The following is a 25,064-nucleotide window of genomic DNA, read 5'->3' as shown; positions in this document are numbered from 1 at the left end:
AAACCAAAACCAAATACCACTCCAAAAAGAACCAATTTTAACTATGGAAGAGGGCACATCTCATACATACAAGGCTACAGATGTAATAGTGTTGCTTAGGTGACAAACTTGTAGACCAAAAAAAGCACATTTGTGGGAAGGACTTGGACCCTGAATATGTAACACTTCACAGTTATGCTAAAACCGATAAATGTTTTATGTCATAGATTTTGTTTACATTTTCCAAATGCCCAGAAGGCGCATGAAAAGGAAAGCAGCCATGCCAACTCTTATGGCTGAACAGGATGCAGTAATGGAGACACCAGCCTCTGCCCAGCAGTTCCATTTTTTTTCCACAATAAACTCTACTTGTTGCACTCAGGAGCAGCCTCAGTACCTCCATACATTAAAAGATGATGGAAAAAAAAGGAAAGGCTTACACAGAATATGGTTACACCACCGTGGATTCTAACTTCTGCAAGGCACAGATGAGAATATCAGACCACATACCAGCTTTCAAATGACAATCAAAACACCAAAGCTTTTCATGTTGTCATAAACAAGGTAATTTATGCAATTTCTAGCCAAATGGTTTTATTTTATTTTCACTCCATTCTTTACAGTATTCATATTCAAGGTAGCTATTCTCTGGGACAGTTGATGTTGAGAGGTAAGTTACCTGAACTGAAGGCAAAATGGTAATTCCTTTTTTGTGCCTGATGACTTGAATGTAGTTACATAGTAAGTTTGGGGTTTTTTTTTTTGCTAATTAACAATAGATTTATAATTGATAACAGATGTGTCAAAAGGCCTGTTAGGACAATTCCTCACATAAAAGCAACACAGAGACAAGAGTATAACTGGTGAATGCAATTGTTTTCAAGAAAACTCTGTGAGAAAGGATTTGCTGATTCTCAAGCTTGTCCAAGCCCTTTGTAGTCCAAATGACCAGACCTTACTACCACCTTCTATAATATCACAGCACCACCACTCTGATGTCAAAACTCTGGGGCAATACTAAGCTGATGAAGACTAGGTAGTCCTGTTTCAGTAGGTTATGTAAAATATACATTAATAAGCATCACTATTAGTCTGATTCATAATATTAAATCTTGTTTTAAATACTGACAATACAATCTGTAAAAGTGCATGCAGTGATTTTCACTCAGCACAATTTCAAGCAATTACTTTAATTTTGGCATTCTAAAACAGTCATGTAAGTTTTTAACTCTTTTCATGTCCTTTAGCTTTGTTCATAGCACTGCAAGAGAACTCTGTTCATTCTCTCGTCCCAAAAAATGTCCTTTCTCACACATACTATCCTTCCATCACACTTCTGTCTCTCCCCTCATTTCTATCTTAACTCTTACTGAGGAGTAACAAGCAGGTGCAAGTGGTATAAAAGAAAAATCACTGCCCCAGGATCAAAGCACATCTGTCAGCTTCTATGCGATTCTAATACTCTGCTGGATAAATCCTCTGAAGATACTTGCTGTAGGAAAGATAGTCATATAAATAAAAAATAACAATACTGGGAACTAACACCCCAAGCTGAAAGTGCTGATTTATAGCACAAAATAGGAAGTTAGCTCCTTCCTCATTGCTTCAGACTTACGTATTTGACTTAAACTATATAAAAGTATTGGTTTTAAGGAATATATTTTTAAAAGAAAAAAATCCATACTGTGCCAAACGGAAATAAAACAGGAGGCACATTAATCTTCTGAGGTAGCTTTACTGATTTTGCAAACGTCAACTGAAAATATAATGGTTTCCAGAAGCAAGAATGGATCTGAAACACAGAAATCTTACTAATTTTTATGTGACTTGACCCTGTTGCCCACATGTACTTAGTATCCAGCCTGCTTTAACACTAAGCACGACTTTTTTGCAAGCCAAAACAGCTGACAGTAACCACACATTACTTGCATTAATACAGTCACACTGAGAATCAGTAAAAGCCCTTTTCTTCAAGTGAAGTACTTTTCTCTGTTAAGAAACATAGGTAAGCCTTTACCAACCTAGTTTATACTGGCACTTTTAGATAACTGTGATACTCTTTGTCTCCTTGCAATGTTTCTTCACAACTATGTTTTTAAAATAGTGTTAGAAGTATTTATTGTTTATATTTGAAGAGTAGATGTTTTCCAGTCTTGCTGGGCAGTTACCAGGAATTAGAGATACATGATATAAAGGTGAAAATTTTTTATATGATATAAAGGTGAGGATTTCACCGTCCACTAAAATCAGTTACCAATACTCTGAGGAATTCCAGTTAAGCACCTTAGATTATAAAGAAGTTCAGAGCTGTACTCAGTTCAATACTTACTGAAGATGAATGGATGTACAGCTTCAACAAAGAGCTTCTATTTGAAAGCTGATCTCATTACTCCACTGAATACCTGAATTAGAATGTCCCAATGCTGTAGGCTAATAAAATGTAACTGATTAAACTGCAAATATGCTACCACTGCAAGAGCTGCCTGCAATTACACAATATTAAAAAAGACAACAAAAGTTTTCTTCTGTGAAATTTTTTGTGTGCATAGTTCAAGTTGGACTAAAACCTGGTAACACACACACTTAAGAATTCTGATTATTCATCCAAGTATTCTCCATTAAAATAAACGTAAGTATACCACATACAAAAGTTTTACTTTTATTATGAAAACCTGTGAATTTTTCTAAAAAACAGGTTCGCTTTTTCAGACAGATCTAATGACGTTGTGTCCTCAAAAGGAATGCACCCAAAGAATTAAATTAAAATCTGTTTGAAAGCCATAGGATTGGCATGTTTTATATGGCAGTAAACCCAAAGTTTCCTGCTGTAATTATTCCCAATTAATTCTTCCCTTTTTTCCTTTTCATTGCTTTCCATTCACCTTCCTGCGTAGCAAGACTACCAAGAAGCTCTTTCACTTTTCTTTTTCTGGCTGAATCTCTGTAAAACAAGCAAACAACATATAAAATACTTCAGAAAGATTGTAATACGGAAAATAAGTTAGAAAATAATTTTCATTTACAAAAAGTCCCCCAACTCAAATTTCACCAACACACACTTTAAGTAATTCTGCACATTCTTAAACAAGAGAAATTGAAGTGCAAAGTTGAAAGCACTTTAAATGTTCTTTAGTGAAAATTTATTTATTTAAGTTTAGTATATTTGATCATGTCATGATGGTGATTTTGTCAGTCTTGGCACACAGCAAAAAAATTACACACAGCAAAACAACCCCCAGATTGGTGCAGAAAACAAGGCTACATTACCTCTCCATGATTTCTGAAAGTTGTATTCTAGCCAGAAACTTATTATCTTTCCGAATCTCACGAATGGCTCCTTTAAGTTCACGTTTATGCCTCTTAATCAACTGCTTTCTTTCTTGCTCCTTCTTGCTGCTTCCCTGCTTTCTTCCAAACTCTAAACTGAAGTGAAAATTTATGTGAGAGAACAGAACACCTTAACAAAACCAACTTTTTCATGCTTATAAGGAGTGAGTTTTTGAATGAACTCATGTGTTTTAATTCCTGCATATGATTAACTTACAAAATAAGGAGCTGCCCTATTAACATTCTGGAAAAATACTCACCAGACCTCCTAACTACATGTCATCATCATGCAAATAAGCAGTCTACATTTACACTTCAATCCCCCATATAAAGCCCGCATTTTGAACAGCCTGAAAAAGCTGGAGTAAAAGAATGAAAGATGTCTGGAGAAAGATATTCCAAATCATCCTAAGTTTTTGCAGACCTTGTCTGCAGGTGATTTCTGCAGAAGAAGTCTGATCAGTTACCTAGGGATAAGTGTGTGCAGCAAAGAAAAACTGTGCTCTTCAATAACCAGAATAAATAGCAGACAATTTATGTCCCTGCAGATAACCAACATGACTGATGAAGCCATCAGCCACATGAAGCAAACTTCCTGAATCAGAGTACTGTTTTATTAGCTACAAAACCAAACGAGTGTTATTAGAATGGAATACAAAAATTATAATGGAATACAAAAGTGCACATGGTCATTACAGGCTCTGTAAAACAGGGAGGAAATGATTTTTTTGTCATTGCTACTGTTGGAGAGTAGAAAGCTGCTTGGCTGGGAGAAGGAGAGGAATGGAACAAGCAGACTTAAAGGAACACTTAATGTGACTACTTGCTATTATCTGTGATGCAGCTACAGTAGGACAGCAATATGGACAGGAATAGTCTGCTTTAGCTTTGACACCAGCAAAGCAACCCTCAGTATTTTCACCATGCAACCTTACTACATATGAACTACTCACTCTTCTTCAGACTCAAATGATTACTAGAGCATTCTGTAAAGCACCTGATTAGATAGATACAACCACCTCTTTCAATCTTGAAATGTATTACTTTATAACTACATGAAGATTTGATTGCCAGTGCTATTTTTTCCACAAGAGTCTTTGCTTATTTCTTAGACTTTCTCCTTACTTTTTTTTCCCCTACTCACCACCCAAGTAAACTGTGCACAGTTTGCGATTTGTGCACAAAATCCAGAACAACAAAAGAGTTCTGGTTTATGTCCTGTTTTCAAAATCCTTTCAACTTGCTGAAAATCTTAAATGCTTTAGTGCATTTTTCTTTTGCATCAAGTGTTGCTTTACTTACACTTTCACTATTTTAGGTGTGTACTGTTTCAATGGCACTGGCTTCTTTTTTTCACATATCAGTGGGGTATAATGTTTTTCTTTGTCCTCTAGCTCTTTCAGAACACTGTGATACAATTCCTGAAAATGCAAATCAAATTGCAATTTTAAGAACATATCAAAGACACTATAATTCAAAAACTATTGTAAATTGAATGAACAATAATGTTCTCTATATAAGTTCCTTTTCTGGGTAAAACCACAGCTATTCATTAGGACATTGCTAACACTGAAATGCTGTAAGCCTTCCAGGCCACAGAATTTTTAACACTTTTGCAAGTCTATTAAGATGGTATCGTGGACAATAAGAAAGGTCTTCAGGTAGTTTCACCTAACAGAGGAAGAAGCAAAACTAAAGGAAATTGAACTCCGACTCTGCCTTTCAGAGTAATTTTAAAAATGTTTGTGTATTTTGATGGCAAAAACCATTTTGTATCATTCACATTCAAAAATCATCTTTTGTAATGCTTCTTTGAGGGGAGGAGAAATCTGGTACATTTAAAAGCGATAGATTAAAATTCAGAACCTTACTGCTATAAAATAACCAACTGCCTTGTTCTAACTAACATAGCTGACCAGGCATATTTATGTTAGCTTTACTTAAGGCAGTTATAAATACTACCTCAGCAATTTGGTACACGTATTTGGTTGTAGCAAGGTCTTACAGAGTCATTGCAAAAGTACAAGAGCAACTGGATGACCAGGCTATAAATTGTCACTCACAGAATATTACAAGTTACATGCTATTTTCTTCACCTAGAGGGGAAAGACAAGATAGATTATCTGGAAAAAAAATCTCTTTTCTATTTGCTTTTTCCACAGAAATAGCTCTGATTTTTGAAGAACACAAAATGCAAATGCCTGAACCTTTAAAGAAATCTTATTGATGCTTATACTTGTTTTTCCTTGTTTAAGCAGAGATGGTGATCACAGAATTTATTAATTTAAAAAAATACATCAATTATTTCCTTCTTGAGGAATACATACCTGCATTTTTTCAGGATAATCACTCACTGGCAAATGTTGTGTAAGCAGAATTCTGATAGGATGCATTATTTCATGGAACGATGGCAAATACTCATACATAGCTGCACATTTTTTAATAAGGTCAAAGCACAAGGCTAGACATGATAACCTGTTAAAACATAAAAATTAACAATTCCTCTTACAAAACTGTTGTGGATTTTCAAATGAAATTAATACAATTTATTAAATTAGGGAGTGCTAACAGTATCTATTATTAAGACTGCTGAACAGAATCAGTTACAAGGCTGCTTCTTGTTGATAATTCAGATGAAAAATTTCTTTCTACTAAACAAACACCCAAGAAATTCATTAGCCACAAATCCTTGTTAGTGCACAGAGCACAAGCCAGTACTGTGTTTTTGCCACTTACATGGAGTAAGAACCTTTTATTCTGGTTCTAAAATTTTCTGGTACAGGTTGTGAGGTTCTAAAACTTCACTGAAACAGAATTAGTAATTTCAGTCCTGGGCTTTCATAACAAAATGCTCACTCATCCTTGATATAAGTTTTACCATAGAACGTATGCAAGGTGAAACTGTAATGCTGAATATGGTTAATGAACATGTTTAATGTGGTATTTCCGAACTTTAGTGTTTTATTACTTAAGTGACACTTTCTAACATAGTGTTTGCATATCAATAGTTATTTGCTTCTGAAGAGCCTGACAGTTTGAAGTACTGAGCACCTCCTCTGTCCTTAGATCATCCTCATCAGAACAAATGCTCTGCATAGTATTTTGAAAAAGATCAGCAATTTCATATGCTACAGATAAGTACCACAAAAGTAAGGCAGAACAACTCAGTACTATTTTTAGTCCTAGAAAGCACTATCAGAGATTATCCAAAAGATGATGTGGTACTTCTGTTCACATTTCCTACATACCTGATATGATTAATTTCTGTTCTGCTGGTTTCATTTAACCTACTCACAATACTCAGTGGTAGATTTTGCTTCTGCCAACTTTCCAGATCCTTCTTATCACACACCAAAAGTAGTTCTACGTTTTTCCCCACTGGTGTAAATGGATGCACTACAGTATAGCCTAAAAAATAAAAGCAATAATCATTAAACAAGATAATTATGAAGCATTTTTTCAGAAGGAAAAAAAACTTTTTATGCTTTTAATCATACAGCCTTAAAAATACTTTATCAGTATTATGTTTTCCTAAAATCATGGAAAACTTTGGATCCTGGGTACAATTGCATGTAAGTACTGTAAGCACACCATCACAGGACTGGGAGAATAAAGTACTGCCCACCACAGGAGAAGATTAATCTCAAGACTATCAAAAGAATCTGAGTGTGCACAAGTCCATGGGACTTGAGATGTGACCAAGGGTCCTGATGGAACTGGCAGAGGAAGTTGCTAAGCCTCTATTCATCACATTTGAAATGTCACAGCAAACTGGTTATTCTTTCTACCTACTTGGCTCTCATGAGATCCCACCTGGAATACTGTGCTCAGCTCTGGGGCCACCAGCATAAGACTAACATGGACCTGCTTGAGTGGGGACAGAGGAGGGTCACAAAAATGATCTGGAGGACTGGGCACCTCCCATAAAAGGACAGGGTGAGGGAGCTGAGATTGTTTAGCCTAGAGAAGGCCTATAAGGGAGACCTTATAGCAGCCTTCCAGTACTTAAAGGGGGGCTATAAGAAAGAGGGGGAGGAACTCTTTATCAGGAGTGCAGTTATAGAGTGAAGAATAGCAGTTTTATCAGAAGAAAGAGGGTAGATTTAGATTAAATATTAGGAAGAAATTCTTTACTGTGAAAGTGGTGATACACTGGCACAGGCTGCCCACAAAGGGAGTGGATGCCTTGTCCCTGGAAGTGTTCAAGGCCAGGCTGGACAGGGCTTTGAACAAACTGGTGTAGTGGAAGGTTTCCCAACCCACGCAGGAGGGTTGGAACTACATGATCTTTCAAGTCCTTTCAAACCTAAACCATTCCATGAATTTAGGTATTGAGAGAGAGAAGAAATGCAGGTACATGTCCAACCTGTGGGGAAACAGGAGGCACAGTTAAACTGATCACAAGCTGATCTGTGATACAGTACCTACAGAACAACATCAGAGAGGCACCTGAGGAATTTCATGAACAAGGAGAAAATAATTTGCAGTCTCTTTTTATTTGAAATTTTGTTTCCCTTTTCCTGCTGTTTGCTTGCGATGGAAATTATTTCAAAACTTTTTCAAACTGTAAGTTAAGATCATTTACATACTCTAGAACCTGTACATGGCTATTTACAGACAGGCCAGAAGAAATGTTGAATAAACATTCCTAAGTTTTGAGACCCAAAGTTCTGAGAGGTTGACACACACATATGCAAGATCAGGAACTAGGATACGTGGGTTTTATTATCTGCTTTACTTGTGAGAGGATAGCAGATCTCATTAACAATTCCATTACCTAAGGCTATCAACAATGACAATTCCCACTATCCCCACCTCCAGTTTTTCTTCTTTTTTAAAGTAATAATTGGGTTGTTTTTTTTTTTCTAAAGCTGGCTGTATTCAAGTCTTTTATGAACCTACATTCCATGTAATTTTTTCATGTAAAAGAAAAATTTCAAGTTTATAAAATTAAAGCAGTAAGAGTTTATTTGCTGATTCTATTTACTGTCAAAACTGAACCCCAAGAACTTTTTGAGTGTGCCAGTAAATCAACATTCCAGAAAATTGGACATCTGCTCATTTTAAAATATTCTGTGCTAACAGCCTAACCATCACATGTATCAGCAATGAATATTTAACAATACAACTGAATACTTTAAATAACTTCAGGACATTGATACTGACCAAAAAATTCTGAAAGAGAACACTGTGCCTCTAACATATCTTTTTTGGGGCTTTTCCTCAATGCCAACAGAAACCAACATCATGCAAATTTAATTAGTGCAAAATATAGGAATATAACCAGGAATATAATAGAAATTTTTAAAAAGACAGTTAACACCTAATCACCAATTACCACAAAATATTTTAAAACAGTTTATCTGATTTTGCAGATTATTTTGACTGTACCTTTGTAGACAAATACTCCAAAAAAGGAGTACACAAAAGAGAAAATACTTTAAGTGCTATGTAACCCACCCACTTCATAATGTCTTCCCACTCATTTCTAAGGTTCAGCTGTCCACAGAGATTTCTCTTTCTGTACAGAGATTTCAGGGCTTAGCTCTGATGCAGCCCAGCTGTGTAACCTTGGCTTACACTTCAGAGGAAACTGCTAAGCTGTGAAAAGCAGCTGGGAGAAAGTCTGTAGGGTAAGAAAGATGAAACTGTAATGCTAGGTTTGTTGAGAAAAGAGATCATTAGTAGCTCAAGCATTCAGAAGAGACAAAAATGCCATAATGAAAAGGCATAAAAATTTTAAAAGGGGAAAAAAACAGAAGAGAGCTGCAAGACAACCACTCAGCACTACTGAAGATGTGCTGGAATACAGCAGCAAGAGAAACTAAACCTTTCTCACCAGACTGATGACCACCTAGTGAACAGGAACTCTTCAGGTGTCTTCAAGAGTGACAAACATATTAATACATTGCGTGTAGTTCAATAAATCCCAGATACCTTGTGACTTTGCCAACAAATAATTCACTTGAGAATATCCTGCCTGCAAGAACCTCTTCCCATATACTGACACTGGATGATCCAGAGATACTTACACATGAATTAGTTACCATTAGTTACTCTGACAAACTCCTCATAAATAAATTATCATCACTAAATTTTCCAACAAAAAAGCCCCCAGGCCCCCAGGCTACAATAACTTTAAAACTAGAAATTTATAATAAAAAAAAGTCAAAGAAAGAGCAAATAATAAAACTCATTTGCTATCACATGGATCAAACTGGAAAGTTTTACCCTCCCTATTGTCTGTGCAAGTTTCTAAGTTTACTCAGTTATGTGGGGACAGCTGCCCTCTGTTACACTACACCAAATCCACGCCAAATAAGAAGGAAAAATACCAATGTTGTGGTACACTCCTCTCATTTATTTCAGTGATATGGCTATTGGCTGAAAAGCAAAGTATATCTGCAGCAATAGATGCTGCCTCACTGTGAAGAGAAAGTACTCATTGGGAACTGGTTAGAGACTGTGAATTTCAGCGCATAGTCTATTTAGAGCAACAATATGGAAAAAATACTGCACTATGGGTAATATAACTTCATTTATTTAATAGCTTTGGTTCTTTCCTTCCTGCCAACACTAGGGGATCCAGATCACAGCAAGATGCCCAAAAATCAAGGTTGTGGTCCTTTGCTAACCTAGCAGATTATTTTGGTCTTTTGCCGAATACAATAAATTCAATGCAAAACAATTTCATTAACATTTAAAAGGTCAACCCTAATACTAAAATTTATTACTCATTTACTTTAAACCAACTCACGTTGGGCTCGTTTTTTGGGTAGAGATATATGAAGTACTCCAAGAAGAAAATTGATGAGTTCTGGCACAAGTCTTCTGGAAAGTGATACATATTCCAGGAACAAACAGCATATAAATAACCCTTTAATAACATCTTGCAATGTTGTAACACGACACTAAAAGAAAAAAAGCATAAAATATTAATTATTAAGATTCTATGCATCATCAATACAGGATCCTCCAAAAAGCAGAAATATTAAATAAGCTGTACACATTTAAAATCTGTAAAATCTGTAAAATTATACCCTTTGTACAAGGGAAGCACTGGCTGTCCTTTGGCCTCAATAAAGAGCATATGCAGGACTGAGTATGACGTCTGTCAGAACTGATTTAGCCACTAGAAGGTGCTAAACCACAAACAGTAAATTCTGAAGCAATGAAACGAGGAAATGCAAGGCTCAAAGCAACTTGGATATCTCATAGCAATAGAGCTACCTCAAGACTTTTGAAATATATAAACAGGGCATTCTGATAGAAAAAGTGAGGACATATTTTAACTGCACTGCACGAGGTACATCTTCACAAAAAAACAAAAATAAAACCAACCTGCCAATTTTTAAGTAAACACCTTTCTTAAGTAGGAAGAAATGCAGTATATGGAAGAGAAATCACTAATGAACAGACTGTATGCAGTTCTATTAATCCTATGGAATTACTGTGTGACAGACTGAAAAAATGATTCAATACGGTTTTGTGAGCTGGAAGTCTACTCTGAAAGTGTTTTTTGCTCTTCACTTTTTCTTCCAATTACTATCTGTGACTATACCAAACATAAAGCTGCCTTCTTAATATGTTTCCAAAATATATATATAATATATAACATATATTTGGAGTTCTAGGAAGACACGAGACAATGGAGTTAAATACTGAGATACAACATCATAGACATACCTTACTAAGTAGCTGGCTCATGTACATAAAAGCAGGTGTTACAACAGGATGCCAGAAGTCAGAAGTTGGAAACAGCAGAGATATAATTTTCAAATAAATAAGCTGAAAGTACAGAAAGCAGAGTGAGGCAACATACAGTAAGACATTATTCCCAGAATCTTGACTTTACACATATGTATTTGTGTAAAGCTGCCAGTAACTACTGCATTGTAGTTACTAAAAACAGTGGTCTAAAAATACAATACACATAATTTTGAAAAATCTTATATGATAGATAACCTGTTTTTTGAGACAACTGCTTAAGTCACATGAGAAAATTAAATATCCCTTATAGGTCTAACACTGCATTAATTCAACAAGGCAGCTGAAAGAACAACCAAGAAGGAACTACACCTCCCAAGCCCATTTCCACCATAACAAACCGACCCCCCCTCAGGGTCACCACAATCAGGGATGCTCACACCACAAACAAAAGAGCAAGTGGCCACAAAGGACCTGTGACACCTTTAAAGGGGTCACCCACACAGACATTTAAATGACCAGGAGCCTCAGTACACATCAACAAATAAGGGTTGCAGCCAAAAGAACTGCACAGCAATTAGGTGTTCTTTTACTGAAGGGGTCTTGTTAAAGAGAGCTGTAAGTGACCTCTTTTCAAGACCACAAGGGTGTTAAACATCAGTTGTGAGGAAATTCTGAAAATTATCTAAATGGATACTTACATAGTGAGCTGGATGCAAGTAAAGTTTTATTGTCTCAGATCTGTTTCTCTCTATGAAGTTTCTGTCAAACAAATATCCTCCTGATTGTTTAGCTTACTAAATGCCACAGTCCAAATTTCAGGTTAGATTAAATATAGGCATATGAACTCCACTAACACAACTGGTGTAAGGAATGGTAAAAAATATAATGATGACATAAAAAGCAATGATGGTTTCAAATCTGAAGAAGTCCACTGAAGGGAATTAAACTCAGAAGTGTGATTGGTGTCATAAGGGCAACAGAAACAAAATTAAAACAGAAGTTAAATGCAATCTACGATACATTTCCTGAAAAATCCAAAACATCCTGAATAAAGACTCTTCAAAAGAACTTAATATAAATATTTTCCAAGCTGTAAGAATCAAGTCTTCTAACCAAATCCTTCTGTCTATTTCCTTTAAATAGCCTAATGACTCCATTAGGCAGCACTAATCCATCAAGTTGGGAGACAGAAAACTAATACCTTCCTTTGGATTACTGACTTGTGGTTTGTCTTTGAAACTTTTTACTATGATAAACAATTACTCATTTTCCACATGCTCCATTTCTTGAATTCCCTAATAGTCGTTTAGGTAGACACTGAAAAAGGTGTCTGTTCACATTTGGCATGACCACTGAAACATTACTGATACTGAAAAAAAAAAGGTCAATTTTTCCTTATTAATCTAGTGATTATCATGTACAAAGTACTAAGATGTGTTGTGTTTTTATCACCATAATAATATTATCTTTTTTTAACCTGGGAGGTAGTGTACCTTTATGGAGCACTTTTATAAACATTTGCACTTAAAGAATCAAAGAGATCAGGATGTAACTGACAATATAATTTCCTTCTGGAGCTACCAATACAAGTTGCATGAGGAAAATAATGAAATTTTTGCTACGAAAGCTGGAGTGGCAATTTTAAGATCTTTGGCCCTTTTGAATATTCCAAAGTCACACTTGTACTCTCAAGAACATGTGTGGAGGTGTTTTATTCATATTTTTTGTTTGGTTGGTGGGTTGATTGGTTTGTTTGGTCGTTTTTTTTTTATTACAACTTCCCTCTGGATAGGCAATTTTAAATACTGAGACAGCTAAAAAGTCACAGACGCTGGTAATTCATTACATACTTTGAAATATAAAATTAAATTTAATGTCATCTTGGATTTACTGATACTTCTGTACAAAGGAAAGAACAAGAGATTTTTCTAGCAGTATGGATCCATTACCGTGTCTAAGCCTGGAAATGTTGCTCGGCCTTTGACTTCAAGAACTTCTTCCATATCATGTGCAGCGTCTCGAAGGATAAACTTAATACTGTCACTGGCTGCCTCAGGAAACATCTGGCAAAGATTGTACAATGGCCTATTAACAAGAAATTTAAGATATGATCAAGTTACACCACTGATGTTAATAAAAAACTGAGTTTTAAACACATGTAGGAATATTTCTAGCGTTCCACCTACATTCTACCAACAACAAATTCCCTGAAACAAATTGTTCTTTTTTAGAAATAGCCAGCCAGTGTATAGGTTATTACTGTAATACTTCCAATTTACAGAGATATGAGTTTTTCATTTGGCTTTGTGAGGTTCTCTGATTTATGGTTTCTAAATAACTTTAATACAAGATAATTTAAAACTTTAAAATAAACTCACAAATCATCTGCTATGGTTAGAACAAATCCTTCTGAATCTCCTAACTCTGTGCTTTACTGCACTGAGCTATGCTGGCACACAGGAGGCAGCCCACTACTCTAAATGCCCAGTGTTACACAATGCCTGAGGCTGCAAAGTGGTTAGCAAAATCATTACTTCAAACAAACAAAAACCCTCCAAAGTTAGGTCAGCTCCTGGCCTGTGGTTCCAGCCTACAGGGAGATGCAGTCAGGAGTATTCATCTGTTTGGTCAGAGTTTTGCCAGTATTTCCAGTTAAAAATGTCTGTAGTGATTACTAATAAATACTCATACTTTGCTATGTACCTCTGAGACAAATTTAGCTCTCTGTCACTATAACTGCCTGTCAGGCATCTGAAAGCAGTAATAGCATACTGACAACTGCCTGCAGTGTTTATTTGGAACTTTTGTATGAGTTAACTCAAACACTCTTTAATTGCATTTTCATCTAGTTCCCTGCATTAATTCATGGAATGGAAACCCACAAAAAAACCCCAAAGATTGCAAAGAGAACTGCACAGCATCACTGCAAAGCTTAAAATCCCTCATCAGCAGTCTAAGTAACTTCATACACAGAATGCATACATGCATACATGGTATTATTTACTCATTACCCATGAAAAGCATTTTGCAGATTAAAAATATATTCTGAGGCTTTAAAAAGGTCTTGGTACAATTAATAGTTTGGGCTACACATGAAAAAACACTACAGGGCTGGAGAGTTGCCTAGAACCCTAAAGAACTATTCAAAACAAACAACATCCTAAATGCTTTACTCTAGGTAGCTTTTCCCTCTAAATCATGAAGGCACTAAAGTCTATACTATTTATTACTTACAGGACCAGCTTGTCAATTGTTCTGAGCTCTGGTAAATCCAGAGTAGCTAACTCGCCAATATACTCCAAAAGGAAGCCAAACAACTTCTGAAAGAAGCATAACATGTTGAAATTAATAGGTTTTTCTTTTTCTTTTTTTTTTTTTTTTTTCCATTGTACATATTCTTAAACAGCACAAAAGAACAGTGACACAGATGTTAGAAAATGAAGAGTGGTATGTTCTACTGCTATTCACAGCATAGAAGCCTGTGTTTTATACTGCTTCCTCAACACTTAATAAAACTTACTCTGGAAGGCAAAGTTAATTTCAAACCTTAAAACAAAACAAAACCCCCATACTTCCAACTTCGCTTTGTTTCCAACTGCAAGGCTTGGATGATTGCATTTTTGAATTCTCTCCAGTATAATCAGCTGTTGTTCTATTGTTCTTCCAGCCAATAAAGACTTAAAGGTCTCATAGGACTCAGGAGCTAGAAAGTAAAAACAAAAATTAACCAGACAAAACCCTCAAATTTAATACTTCACTTAATTCAAGTGAGCACCTAACAAATTTCCAATTTGGAAATGTTATTATTCAGAACAAAAAAATCCAAAAACCAAAAAAACACACAGCTTTTTAAAGAATCACCTTTTCAACATTAATAACCTGTTAGCATATATGTATCATTACAAATTTGAATCTACATTGGAAATAATGCATATGTTTTTCAATGGTTAACATTCAATTCATCCTGTATTTGCTGTCTAAGCTGAGCACAACTATGCTGACACACACAAAGCTAAAATAAACTTAAGCATACATAAATTTACCATAATACATCTAGTTCTATGCACTATTTATACCAAACTAAGAAAAGGAAGAATCCTGCCACTAACAGAAAATAAAAAAAGACAACCTGGCATATATTTAGTCTTTTGCATAACTTTATATGTGAGCAAGTATCCTAGCTGGTTATGTTTTTAAAATTATTTTAATGTGACTGCTTTCTAGGTAAAGCAAAACCTGAATGAAATGGTCAAGACTTTGTGTGATACAAGTTCTCCTTTTGATGGAAAACTGCAAGCACTTAAGGAAGGTGCTGGAAAGGTTGTGTGATCTTGTGACAGATATTTTAGTTAGAGAAATCTATACTAGGACTAGTTAGATGCATTATCAACTTAATGTTAATTAATGTTTTGTTTATGACTTGAAAAGTGTCTCCCCTTTCCTCCTAGGCACAGACTCAAAAGGAGTCAAACTCTGTGCATGTCTATATAACAATACTGCAATATGAAATCACAGGGATTAAAACCTCAGAATCCTGCCTCTCCAAGCATTTATTCTGACCAAAATGTCAGTCTAAGCTGACATCACTAGATAAAGTGATCTTTTCTCATTTAAACATAGATAATAGAAAACTATTCTGCCTTCCCTTAATTGAAACACTAGAACTCTGGACTGGATGTGTTGGTGGCCATCAGAAAGGAGTACAGATCTTTTACATTTTTCTCTCAGGATTTATCTTTCAATTTTAAGGCTGCTTAGGAAAAGCAGGAACAGCTCTGGGGTGAGACAGAGCTTGTTCCCTCTTCTCACAGCATGATTAGGGCTGATAAGAACTGTAGTTACTGGCTACTCTTGGAATAGTTTAAGAAAGCTGTGAAGAAAAACTTCATGAAGAGCAATATGCAAGACCTACAAAGCAGAGAAAGACTGGCTGTGAACCCTCTGAATACAAGGGGAATCTCTGGATCAGTCCTTTGCTTACCAGCAAATGTATAGGGAAGCTCTGATTTGGCTTCTTCCACTTTTGGATCTAGTTCCTCCACATTCTGTGATTCACTTTCATTTGTCTTTTGTTTCTTCTGTTCTTTATTCCCTGCTCCTTCTTCTTCACTCTCAAGGTCAGATTCAAGATCAGAATGTCCATCTGCAGCACTATCCTCCTCATTTTCATTATCAGATTCTTCTTCACTTTCTTCTTCATTGTCATCATCTTCCTCCCCACCTTCCTCTTCCTCATCTTTCTCTTCCTCTACATTTTCAATATTAATTTTTCCATCCTGTTAGAAGAGAAAATAAGCCAGTTAAAACACTGATAAAATGACCTCACAAAAACCACCATGCAGTGCTATCATTAGATACACATGAACAGCAACTGAGCTTTGCTACGCTGACCAAAGAGTGAATGGCAGCAGTGCAGGCCAAGAATGGATTTTAAGGAGAGAAGATGCATACATATACAACAACATCAGGGTATTTTCAATGGGCTGAAAGAAACTGGAAGCATAGAAGGTACTATATGAGAACTAAGAGAACACACAGGTTAAAAACTACTGGCAGATGATTTGAAAAAAAAAAAAAAAATTCAATATTGCTTACAGAAGCATTCCTGGTAAAAAAAATTAATTCCTTCTATTTATTAAAGTAACCTGTCAGATAGCTAATAATATTTATTCCATCCTGATTTTATTAATCATCAGTTTAAATTCACATTCACAATTTGTATTCTCCCCTTTAAGGACAACAGCAATTCCCTTGCTACTTACATGCAAAAGGATGAGAGGATCAGTATGCACTGATTAAAGTGACTCACTACATCAGGCTTAAGGTTATATTGCTCTGCCACCTTAGTAAAAGCTACAGCAAGCTCAAGATTCTTTCAGAAACCCACTCATTATCAGGCTAAAATTTGACAGAACTTGTATCAAACACAGCAGAAATTTTTTTGAAAAATAGAAGATAGCAAAAGGGCCCTCTCTTCAGCTCAGTCGGCTAACAGCATAAAAGGCTACTGTAACAGCAGCACTATAGTCAGTAGACTGAGGGAAACAACTGTTCCCCTCTACTCGACCCTTGTAAGATTACAAAGAATACAGTGTCCCATTCTGGGCCTTCAAGTACAATAAAGACATCCATAAACTGTGGCAAAGTTTGAGCTGCCAAGACTTTTGAGGGGCTGGGGCACCTGCCCTATGAGGAGAGACAGACCTGGGCTTGTTCAGCCTAGACCAAACAACTACCTTCAGTACCTACAAGGGAGATCATTGAGAAGGCAGAGCACACCCTTCATTACACTCCACAGCAGAAGAATGAGAAGCAATAGGCAAAGTCAAAACAAGAGACATTCAGTCTGGATATAGAGAAACTTTTGCACAGTAAGGACAGTGAGTGGAACAGGCTGCCAAGAAAGATGTGCAGCCTCCACTGCTGGAGATTTTTCAAGAACAGATTGGATGAAATTCTGGGCAAACTGGTAATTTCACAGGTAACCCTATTTTGAGTGGAGGTTAGACTAGAGGCCTCCACAGAGGTCACTCCCAAACTGACTTTCCCATCTTCTTTTCAGAAGAAAATGCTGAAATATTAAACCTTACCTTATAAGACAATAAACGTCTGTCATCATTATCCAGGATAAATCCATCAGCTAGATCATCAGCTGACACATGGCTGGGTTTCTTTTTATTTGCCTCTTCATCTATTCCACGCATTCGACGTAGTCGATCTGCCTGTGTTTCAGAAGAAATACCACACACCCATGTGAGCCACATGGATCAATCAGGTAACTACATCAGACTGCAAAATCCTTCAAATACTACAGCTAAGAAAAACAATGGAAAAAAGTTAACTGAGGTTACTCCACAAGTTGATGGGGAAAAAACCAACAACAACTGAGAAATTATGGTCAAAAGCTGATGACACATCTTTTTGTGTGGAGCACACTCTGATAAGAGCACACACACAACCAGATTAAGTTATTTGGAAGGCACTAAAGTTGCATTTCCCAGAGCATTACGTTCTCTCTCTAAAAAACTTGCTTTTGAGACAGCACATCAGTATTAGAAAATGTAAGCATCTAAAGTGTTTTATGATTCTGCAGTATTTATCTGTGTTTTCCATATGTGTAAAAAGTTTGTAACAAATACAACCATATACTATGGTACTGAAGATAAAACAAATTTGCCAACAGCCTCAGTGGGCAATATCTGAACCAACCATTTACAATAGTATTTCCAACAAGATGACAGAAAAAGAAGAAAAAAAATCCTTTTTGTTCTTCTATTAGTTACTGAGCTGTTCAGAGGTAATCAGAAGGTACTGAATTCCTACAATCCCAAATGTATTCCTAGTATACCAAAAAAAAAAAAAAAAAGGAGAGAAACATTTACCACATTATTCATTCTTTCTGTATGACTCAGAGTTCCATGTTAACAGAAAACGCATGCAATATTTCCCAAGGGAATCTTATTCCTCCACAAAGCTACACATGTGCTACCCTGTAAAGACTCTTGCAACACCAGAAGAAAACAATAAATGACTTGCCAGTGTAGTAATTTAAATGCTGTGCAACACGATACTCCTCCTTACTGACTTAGAAGCCCCCCTCAACTCTGTATAATTTAAAACACTTAAAGGCAAATCAAAATCATATCACATTTTTATTAAAGATAACTCATTTCATAAACCTCAGTAGTAACTTACTAAGCCTGTATTTTTTTTGTTTTAATATCAGATTGCAAGCAAAACACAAACAGAAGAAAAAAAAAAAAACCCTAACAAACTGCATTTTAGTATAGTTACATTCAATCTAAGGTCAAGTAAGAAATCTAAGTGGTAACTTCCAAAAAGGCAGGGAACAAAACAATCTAAAACCATAAATGTTTTACCTCCAGCTTCTGGAGACGTGCCTGTTCTTCTTTTGCCAGTTCTTCTTCTGTCTTCATCCTTTCTGAAGGTTTTGCTTTCATCTCGAATCCAAGTTCACGAACAATCATATCATACTCATCATGCTAAAAAGATATTTATATAATCGTTTTATTATTCTGCTTTGCAGCCACCCCTCTGCCAGTCTAACAGCTAAGATTAAGATATAAGGAAAAACACTTTCCAAAGAAAGGTCCAAGAACATTCAACTTAGAATGAAGACAATGAAAGGAATCAGCACCTCACTAGAAATTCTCTTGGAATTTCCCCCTCCCCTATTTAAGTTACTCATGACTGAAAAACTTACAAATAGTTTCTTAAATAAAAACTGATTTACTTGAAAAACTTTAAAATACTGGTTATTAATAAAACTCTATTTTCTCAAAAAGCAGATAAAATTAATAAATTTATAGATTAAATTTCACTCTACACTGACATGAGCTGAGACTGCATTGTATTAGTTACACAAATTACTATCTTAAAGAAAACAAAAAGGCACACTGATATTCTGTGAGTTTAAGCAGCATACTTGGGAAAAAAAGTCCTTAGCAGAGCTTACATGAACTTTTGTGATTACATGTCAGCAAACTGACAAGATTTTTACCTAAGATATTAACAGAGTAGTTAGAATGTTATGGAACACCTTAAATATCCATACACTAAAATACAACTTTTGATGCAGTGCCCAGGTGGCCAAGAAGGCCAATGGCATCCTGGCATGTATCAGAAACAGCGTCACCAGCAGGTCCAAGGAGGTGATTCTGCCCCTATACTCAGCCCTGGTAAGGCCACACCTTGAGTACTGTGTTCAGTTTTGGGCCCCTCAGTTCAAGAAGGAGATTGAGGTCCTTGAACAGGTCCAAAGGAGGGCAACCAAGCTGGTGAAGGGACTCGAACACAGATCCTATGAGGAGAGGCTGAGGGAGCTGGGGCTGTTCAGCCTGAGGAAGAGGAGGCTCAGGGGAGACCTCATTGCTCTCTACAACTACCTGAAAGGAGGATGGAGCCAGGCAGGGGTTGGTCTCTTTTCCCAGGCAACTCTCAAAAAGACAAGAGGGCATGGTCTTAAATTGTGCCGGGGAAAGTTCAGATTGGCTATTAGAAAGAATTTTTTCACGGAAAGGGTGATCAGACATTGGAACGGGCTGCCTGGGGAGGCGTTGGACTCTTCGTCCCTGGAGACATTTAAAAAGCGACTCGATATGGCACTCAGTGCCATGGTCTAGTGACTGTGGCGGTAGCTGATCAAGGGTTGGACTCGATGATCTCTGAGGTCCCTTCCAACCCAGCCTATTCTATGATTCTATGATTCTATGATCCTCTGTTCATTATAAGAGATCAGTTTTAACAAAAGATCAGTTCATTAGTTTGATCATTCAGAACCTGAACTCTACTGCCAAGGTATAAATGTAAACTTAACCATGCTTTGCAATATAATACAAGATTTCTATAAGAAAAAAACATTAGCACAACACATTACAATACCTATTCTTACATTTAAAATTTAATTTCCCTTAAGCATAGAATACAAATGTTAGAAAGGAATTTGAGACCATAAGTTTTCTATGCAAAAGTAAAATACTGGCATTTTCTTTTTGTAGAGACAGCACCTCATTTACAACCAGGAAACATAGGAGACGTTTATTGTCACATAGAAGTTGTTTAACCCAAGGAACACTGCCAAGATATTTAAACTAAGTTAATGTTCTCAACAATTTTAATTATTTGTGAAATTAAAGATCTTGTAAAAGAATCCTTTGTAAAAATAAGTCATAGCCAACGGTGCTGTTCAACCTAAAACTTGTCTCAGATTTGACAGGTAATTAAAATAAGATAAATCATAAAATCCAATATTCTTCCAACTAATCAAACTCTCCTAAGACTGTAGCATTCCTTTAATATGAATAGCAGGTAACAAAGTAATGAACATTTACCTTATACTTCAACCAGTATGAGTCAAAACTGTAAGTTATTAGAACACAAAAAGGTAATCTAGTCAAAATCTTACCTTGGGTTTTTCTACTTCCTTGTCCTTTCTCTCTGAATTTGGGGTTTTGCGGACCATAAGGGTTTGGATTTCCTTCCAGTCATTGTCAAGCTTTTCTGTGAGTTCTATTGCACTTTCTCTACGTGTTTGCCTCTCTTGCTATAAAAAAACAAACAAAAGGGCAGATCTGGGGATACAGAATAGCAAATATTCAATGCACATTCCAAAATGACTACCAAGTCACATGGACTTTATTCAAGGAGCTTGGACTCATCACCTAGACAGCTATCTCCTCTGTTTTCTATGTCACTACTATTTTATTCTGCAAAGACAGAAATGGTGACAGTTTATACTTCAGGCCTAAAACCTCACCTTTTCTTGTTTAGATTTGGCTATCATCTCTTCTATGAGTTCCTTCCTAGATTTAGGTTTTTCCTCCTCTTCATCTTGCTGGGTGCTTGATGCTTTTTTACGGAGGAGGCCTCCACCCCCTCCAAAGTGAGCAGCAGTTAATTCAGCTAGAAAAAACAAAAAGGTAGATTGTGAATCTTTTTTCATCCATACATCAATGCGGGAGAGCTTCTGCTGATGCAACAGCATATTCCCATTCTTTAAGAATGGGTGTAGTAAAACCACTGAATCAATCATGCACTATTTCCATCCCTATGGGAATGGCCATACCAAAGGAGAGATGCTAGGCACATAACTTACACTAATAAACATTATGTATGAGGTTAAAAACATGGGGTTTTATTATTTTTTTATTATTTTAATATTTTGGTGCAGAGGTGCATGAAAGCAACCAGAAAAGTTACACTTCACACTCTGCCCAAAAGATTGGAAATACAGGTACCTGTGTCAGATGAAAAGCCCACAGATTCAAGCACCTTGTGTGGCAGGTGGTTTCAACATCTGCTAAAATCCAGACAGTTGTTCTGTGTGTGCTTAAGAAGTAATCAGATCTGGCTTAAATATCCCAACCAGTTACATAATATTCTTTCTCAATGAAAAACAGTACTGAACTAACAATGTACCTGTCAACTAACATCCCACTGCTTGTTTAATGGATGGCTTACCTGAGAGTGTTCCTCTTTCTTCTGTGTCACTGTCACTATCAACAATATCATTTAGTTTTTCAATTTCTGCCAAAGATTGGCCATAGTGAGTCAATTCTTCATCTTCATTAAGATTATAAATACTCTTCTTTCCATAATTTTTCTAAGAATAGTAAAACAACCAATTCAGTAACAAAATATTTTAGTTCCCAGCCAGCAAGTTAATAAAGTCTGCATTTTTAGTAGTAGTTAAGGAGATTCTTACTCCAGTGCTGGCTGAAGTACTTTCCATCAAATACATTAAAACTTAAGATAGAGAATACGATGTTTCTTTTTATTCTTATACTAAAATAAAAATGGGGTAACTGAGAAATCCTTAGGAAGGTTATGCTTTATGCATCAGTAACATTGATTTCTTAACTACAACATTCCAGGTTGAATGAAACAGTCTATAACCTACACAAATTATCAGTCAAATATGGTATTACACTACTCAGTTCTGGAGACCAAGTATGATGAGGCAAACAGAAAAGTACTGCACTTAAAATATACATCACAGAATGACAGCAAGTTACAGAATTATTCTAACGAGCAAATTAAATGGCTGCTATTCAACACCTATCCAGGAACTGGAAAGTGTAAATGATGGTGATTGCTTCTTCCTCATTCCATTCCCAAATCATAATAATCAAAGAAAACCAGTTAATCAACAAATCTGTTTAACACTGGCTTTCTTCCATATCAGTATTCAAAAAAGATCGAAGAAATTTTTCCTTCAAAGAAGCTATGTTGAGAAAAAGAAAGTTTTAAAGGAAAAATTTGGATTCCCAGACATAAAATTGCTTTTTCATTGAAGTTACAAACATATAAAATCAAAAAGAAAGGATTATCTGTGAAAGAGGGACAATCCCAACCTAAAAATGTCAAGTGGTTCTTGTGGGTTTTGGATCTTTTTGTGGTTTTTTGTGTTTGTTTGGGTTTTGTTTTGTTTTTTACATTCCTATGCATTACCTGTCTTTCCAAGGCGAATCGTCTCAGCATCTTTTCCTCTGGACTTATTTTGGTGTTATATTCACCAAAACGTTTATCTTTGAACACATTTGCCTTTTCCCTTTCTTTATATTCTTTCAGTAATGTTTGGGTACGCTAGGAGGGGAAAAAAAAAAAAAAAAAGAGATCCAATTAAAACCAGAGGAGAATAACCACTTTCAAAGCCAAGGCAAACAACTCTCCATGGTATCATGGCATTATAATCTAAGTGATCAGAATACTATAAAAATGAAAGAAAAATTAATGAGAAAATAACCTCATACAACATATTTCAAGTCATTAAGTTATCTTATTACCTGCCCAAAGCTGTATCTCACCTTTATTTTACCACATGTAAAAACTCTGCTTTGTCACTGAAGAATTCTGATTTGCCTGAAGTTTAGTATAAAAGAATAAATAACATTAAAGAAAGCAAAAAAGCCCCAGTGTCAGCTGAACCTCTTTTGGTCATACCATCTCAGGCATAAAAAACACCAAGTGATTAAATACATCCAGCTCGATGCTTCAGTGTTGAGCACAGGGAGGTTATGCAGTAAAAAGTTTAGCAGGTAGTGCACTGGACGTACAGTACAGGTAGGGAGACTTTTCAGCGTCAGTGATCTAAATCATTAAAAGTATTTATTTTACTATTAAATAAAACCCAAATAATTTTAATTTCTTTTTCAGTAAGCACTTTAAGTTCTGTTTGACAACATATTGAAGTATGTCAAAATAATCTTGAGGGCAAAATTTAAAATTAACACTTTTTTTCAGCTTTAACAGAATCTACAGAGATTGCTATTTCTTTCCTGGTTTGTTTGAAAGGACAGATCATAAAAAAAACATTTCCAGCGTTTGCTCCAACGATAAGGTAGGTTGCTGGAATCCCAGATACACAGTATGACACAACATTCTCACGCATTACAGATTTTAGTCAGGTAGCTAGTGATGTCAGTAGAGAAAGAAAAAGAGGCAATTTTTAAACAGCATAAGGGTGGAAGGCTAAAGATAAATTCTTCTTAAATTGTATAGTCATTCTTACAAAGACAGATCATTGTTTTGCATCCCAAAATACTTCTACAACATTACTATCCAACCAGCACACAGAAGTAATCAGCATGCTTCCCAAATTAATGGCAGCTACTTTGCATCTAAACATTTCTTCCTTCATTCATACCTCGGTGCGCTTTCAAGCTTTCAGTATTACAGCAATGTTGCATTGTTATCATTGTTAACATCCCGCAGCAACCAAAACTGACCACAAGGAACACTTTATACCCACCTGCACTCAAGCAGAATTTGCTCGCCGACATATGCTGTTGTATTGCGGATGAAAAGAGACTACTCCCACAAAAACAGTAAGACAAACTAACACTATTGGAACCCAGGGATTGCACTGGAATTGCATTTTCAGCAAGCTCCTCATAATCTGGAGCAACGTAAGGTGAGCAGCCACCCCTGTGAGGTTGCCTCCTGTCACAGCTTAAGCTCCAGGCTTACCACCTCTTCACAACTGCATCCACAGACGCCATCCATCCTTCCTTCAACTTTTGATGTCCTCTTACCTTCTTGATGGCCTTGGACCGTGAGACACCGGGCAGCCCCACATCATTCTTGGTCTTCCTCCCCAAGATGTTAAACTTTTGCCTGTTGACCTTCACCTCAAAGGGGTTGCTTCTGACCATGGCCAATGCTGACTTAAGGGGGCCCTTGGCTGCGGAGGCCGCCGGGGCCTTTCTCTTCCACTTGGCTGCCTTCCCCATTTTCGTCCTGGTCGCCCGTGGGGACGCGTGGGGAAGGAGAGGCTCAGAACCCGGCCCGCGGGGGGGCGGAGCTGGCGAACAAGCTTAACAAAACGGCGCCGGATGGAGTGAGGGAGAAAAAAAATCCCCCAAAACTCTCCCTCGAGCCTGACCACTGCCTTCCGACGCTCTCCTCAAACCAGGAGAGAGCCGAGGGATGCGCGGGGCGAAGCAGAGGAGTGAGCGGAGCTTCCGCCACCTTTCCCTCACGCCACCCTCCTCACACACGCGTACCGGCAGACCCACACCTCTCGCGAG

At 36.6% G+C, this 25,064-nt stretch overlaps 1 protein-coding gene across 1 annotated transcript; it reads right to left on the bottom strand.

Moving 5' to 3' along the window:
* Positions 1–16: 16 nt before the first annotated feature.
* NOP14 (NOP14 nucleolar protein) lies at positions 17–25,064 on the bottom strand. Its single transcript, XM_008501827.2, has 18 exons — positions 24,570–25,064; positions 22,987–23,121; positions 21,997–22,138; positions 21,293–21,438; positions 20,942–21,079; positions 18,897–19,019; positions 17,607–17,738; positions 15,998–16,292; positions 14,589–14,719; positions 14,251–14,336; positions 12,966–13,101; positions 10,993–11,094; positions 10,064–10,217; positions 6,555–6,714; positions 5,634–5,781; positions 4,609–4,727; positions 3,247–3,402; positions 17–2,920 (listed from the first exon to the last, which is right to left on the bottom strand). Exons 1-18 carry the CDS (start codon positions 24,765–24,767, stop codon positions 2,821–2,823), a joined length of 2,601 nt encoding a protein of 866 aa, XP_008500049.1. The 5' UTR covers positions 24,768–25,064; the 3' UTR covers positions 17–2,820.

Source organism: Calypte anna, chromosome 4B (genome assembly GCF_003957555.1).
Source record: "Calypte anna isolate BGI_N300 chromosome 4B, bCalAnn1_v1.p, whole genome shotgun sequence".
Lineage (NCBI taxonomy): Eukaryota > Metazoa > Chordata > Aves > Apodiformes > Trochilidae > Calypte > Calypte anna.
This window is presented reverse-complemented; position numbering and strand designations above follow the sequence as displayed.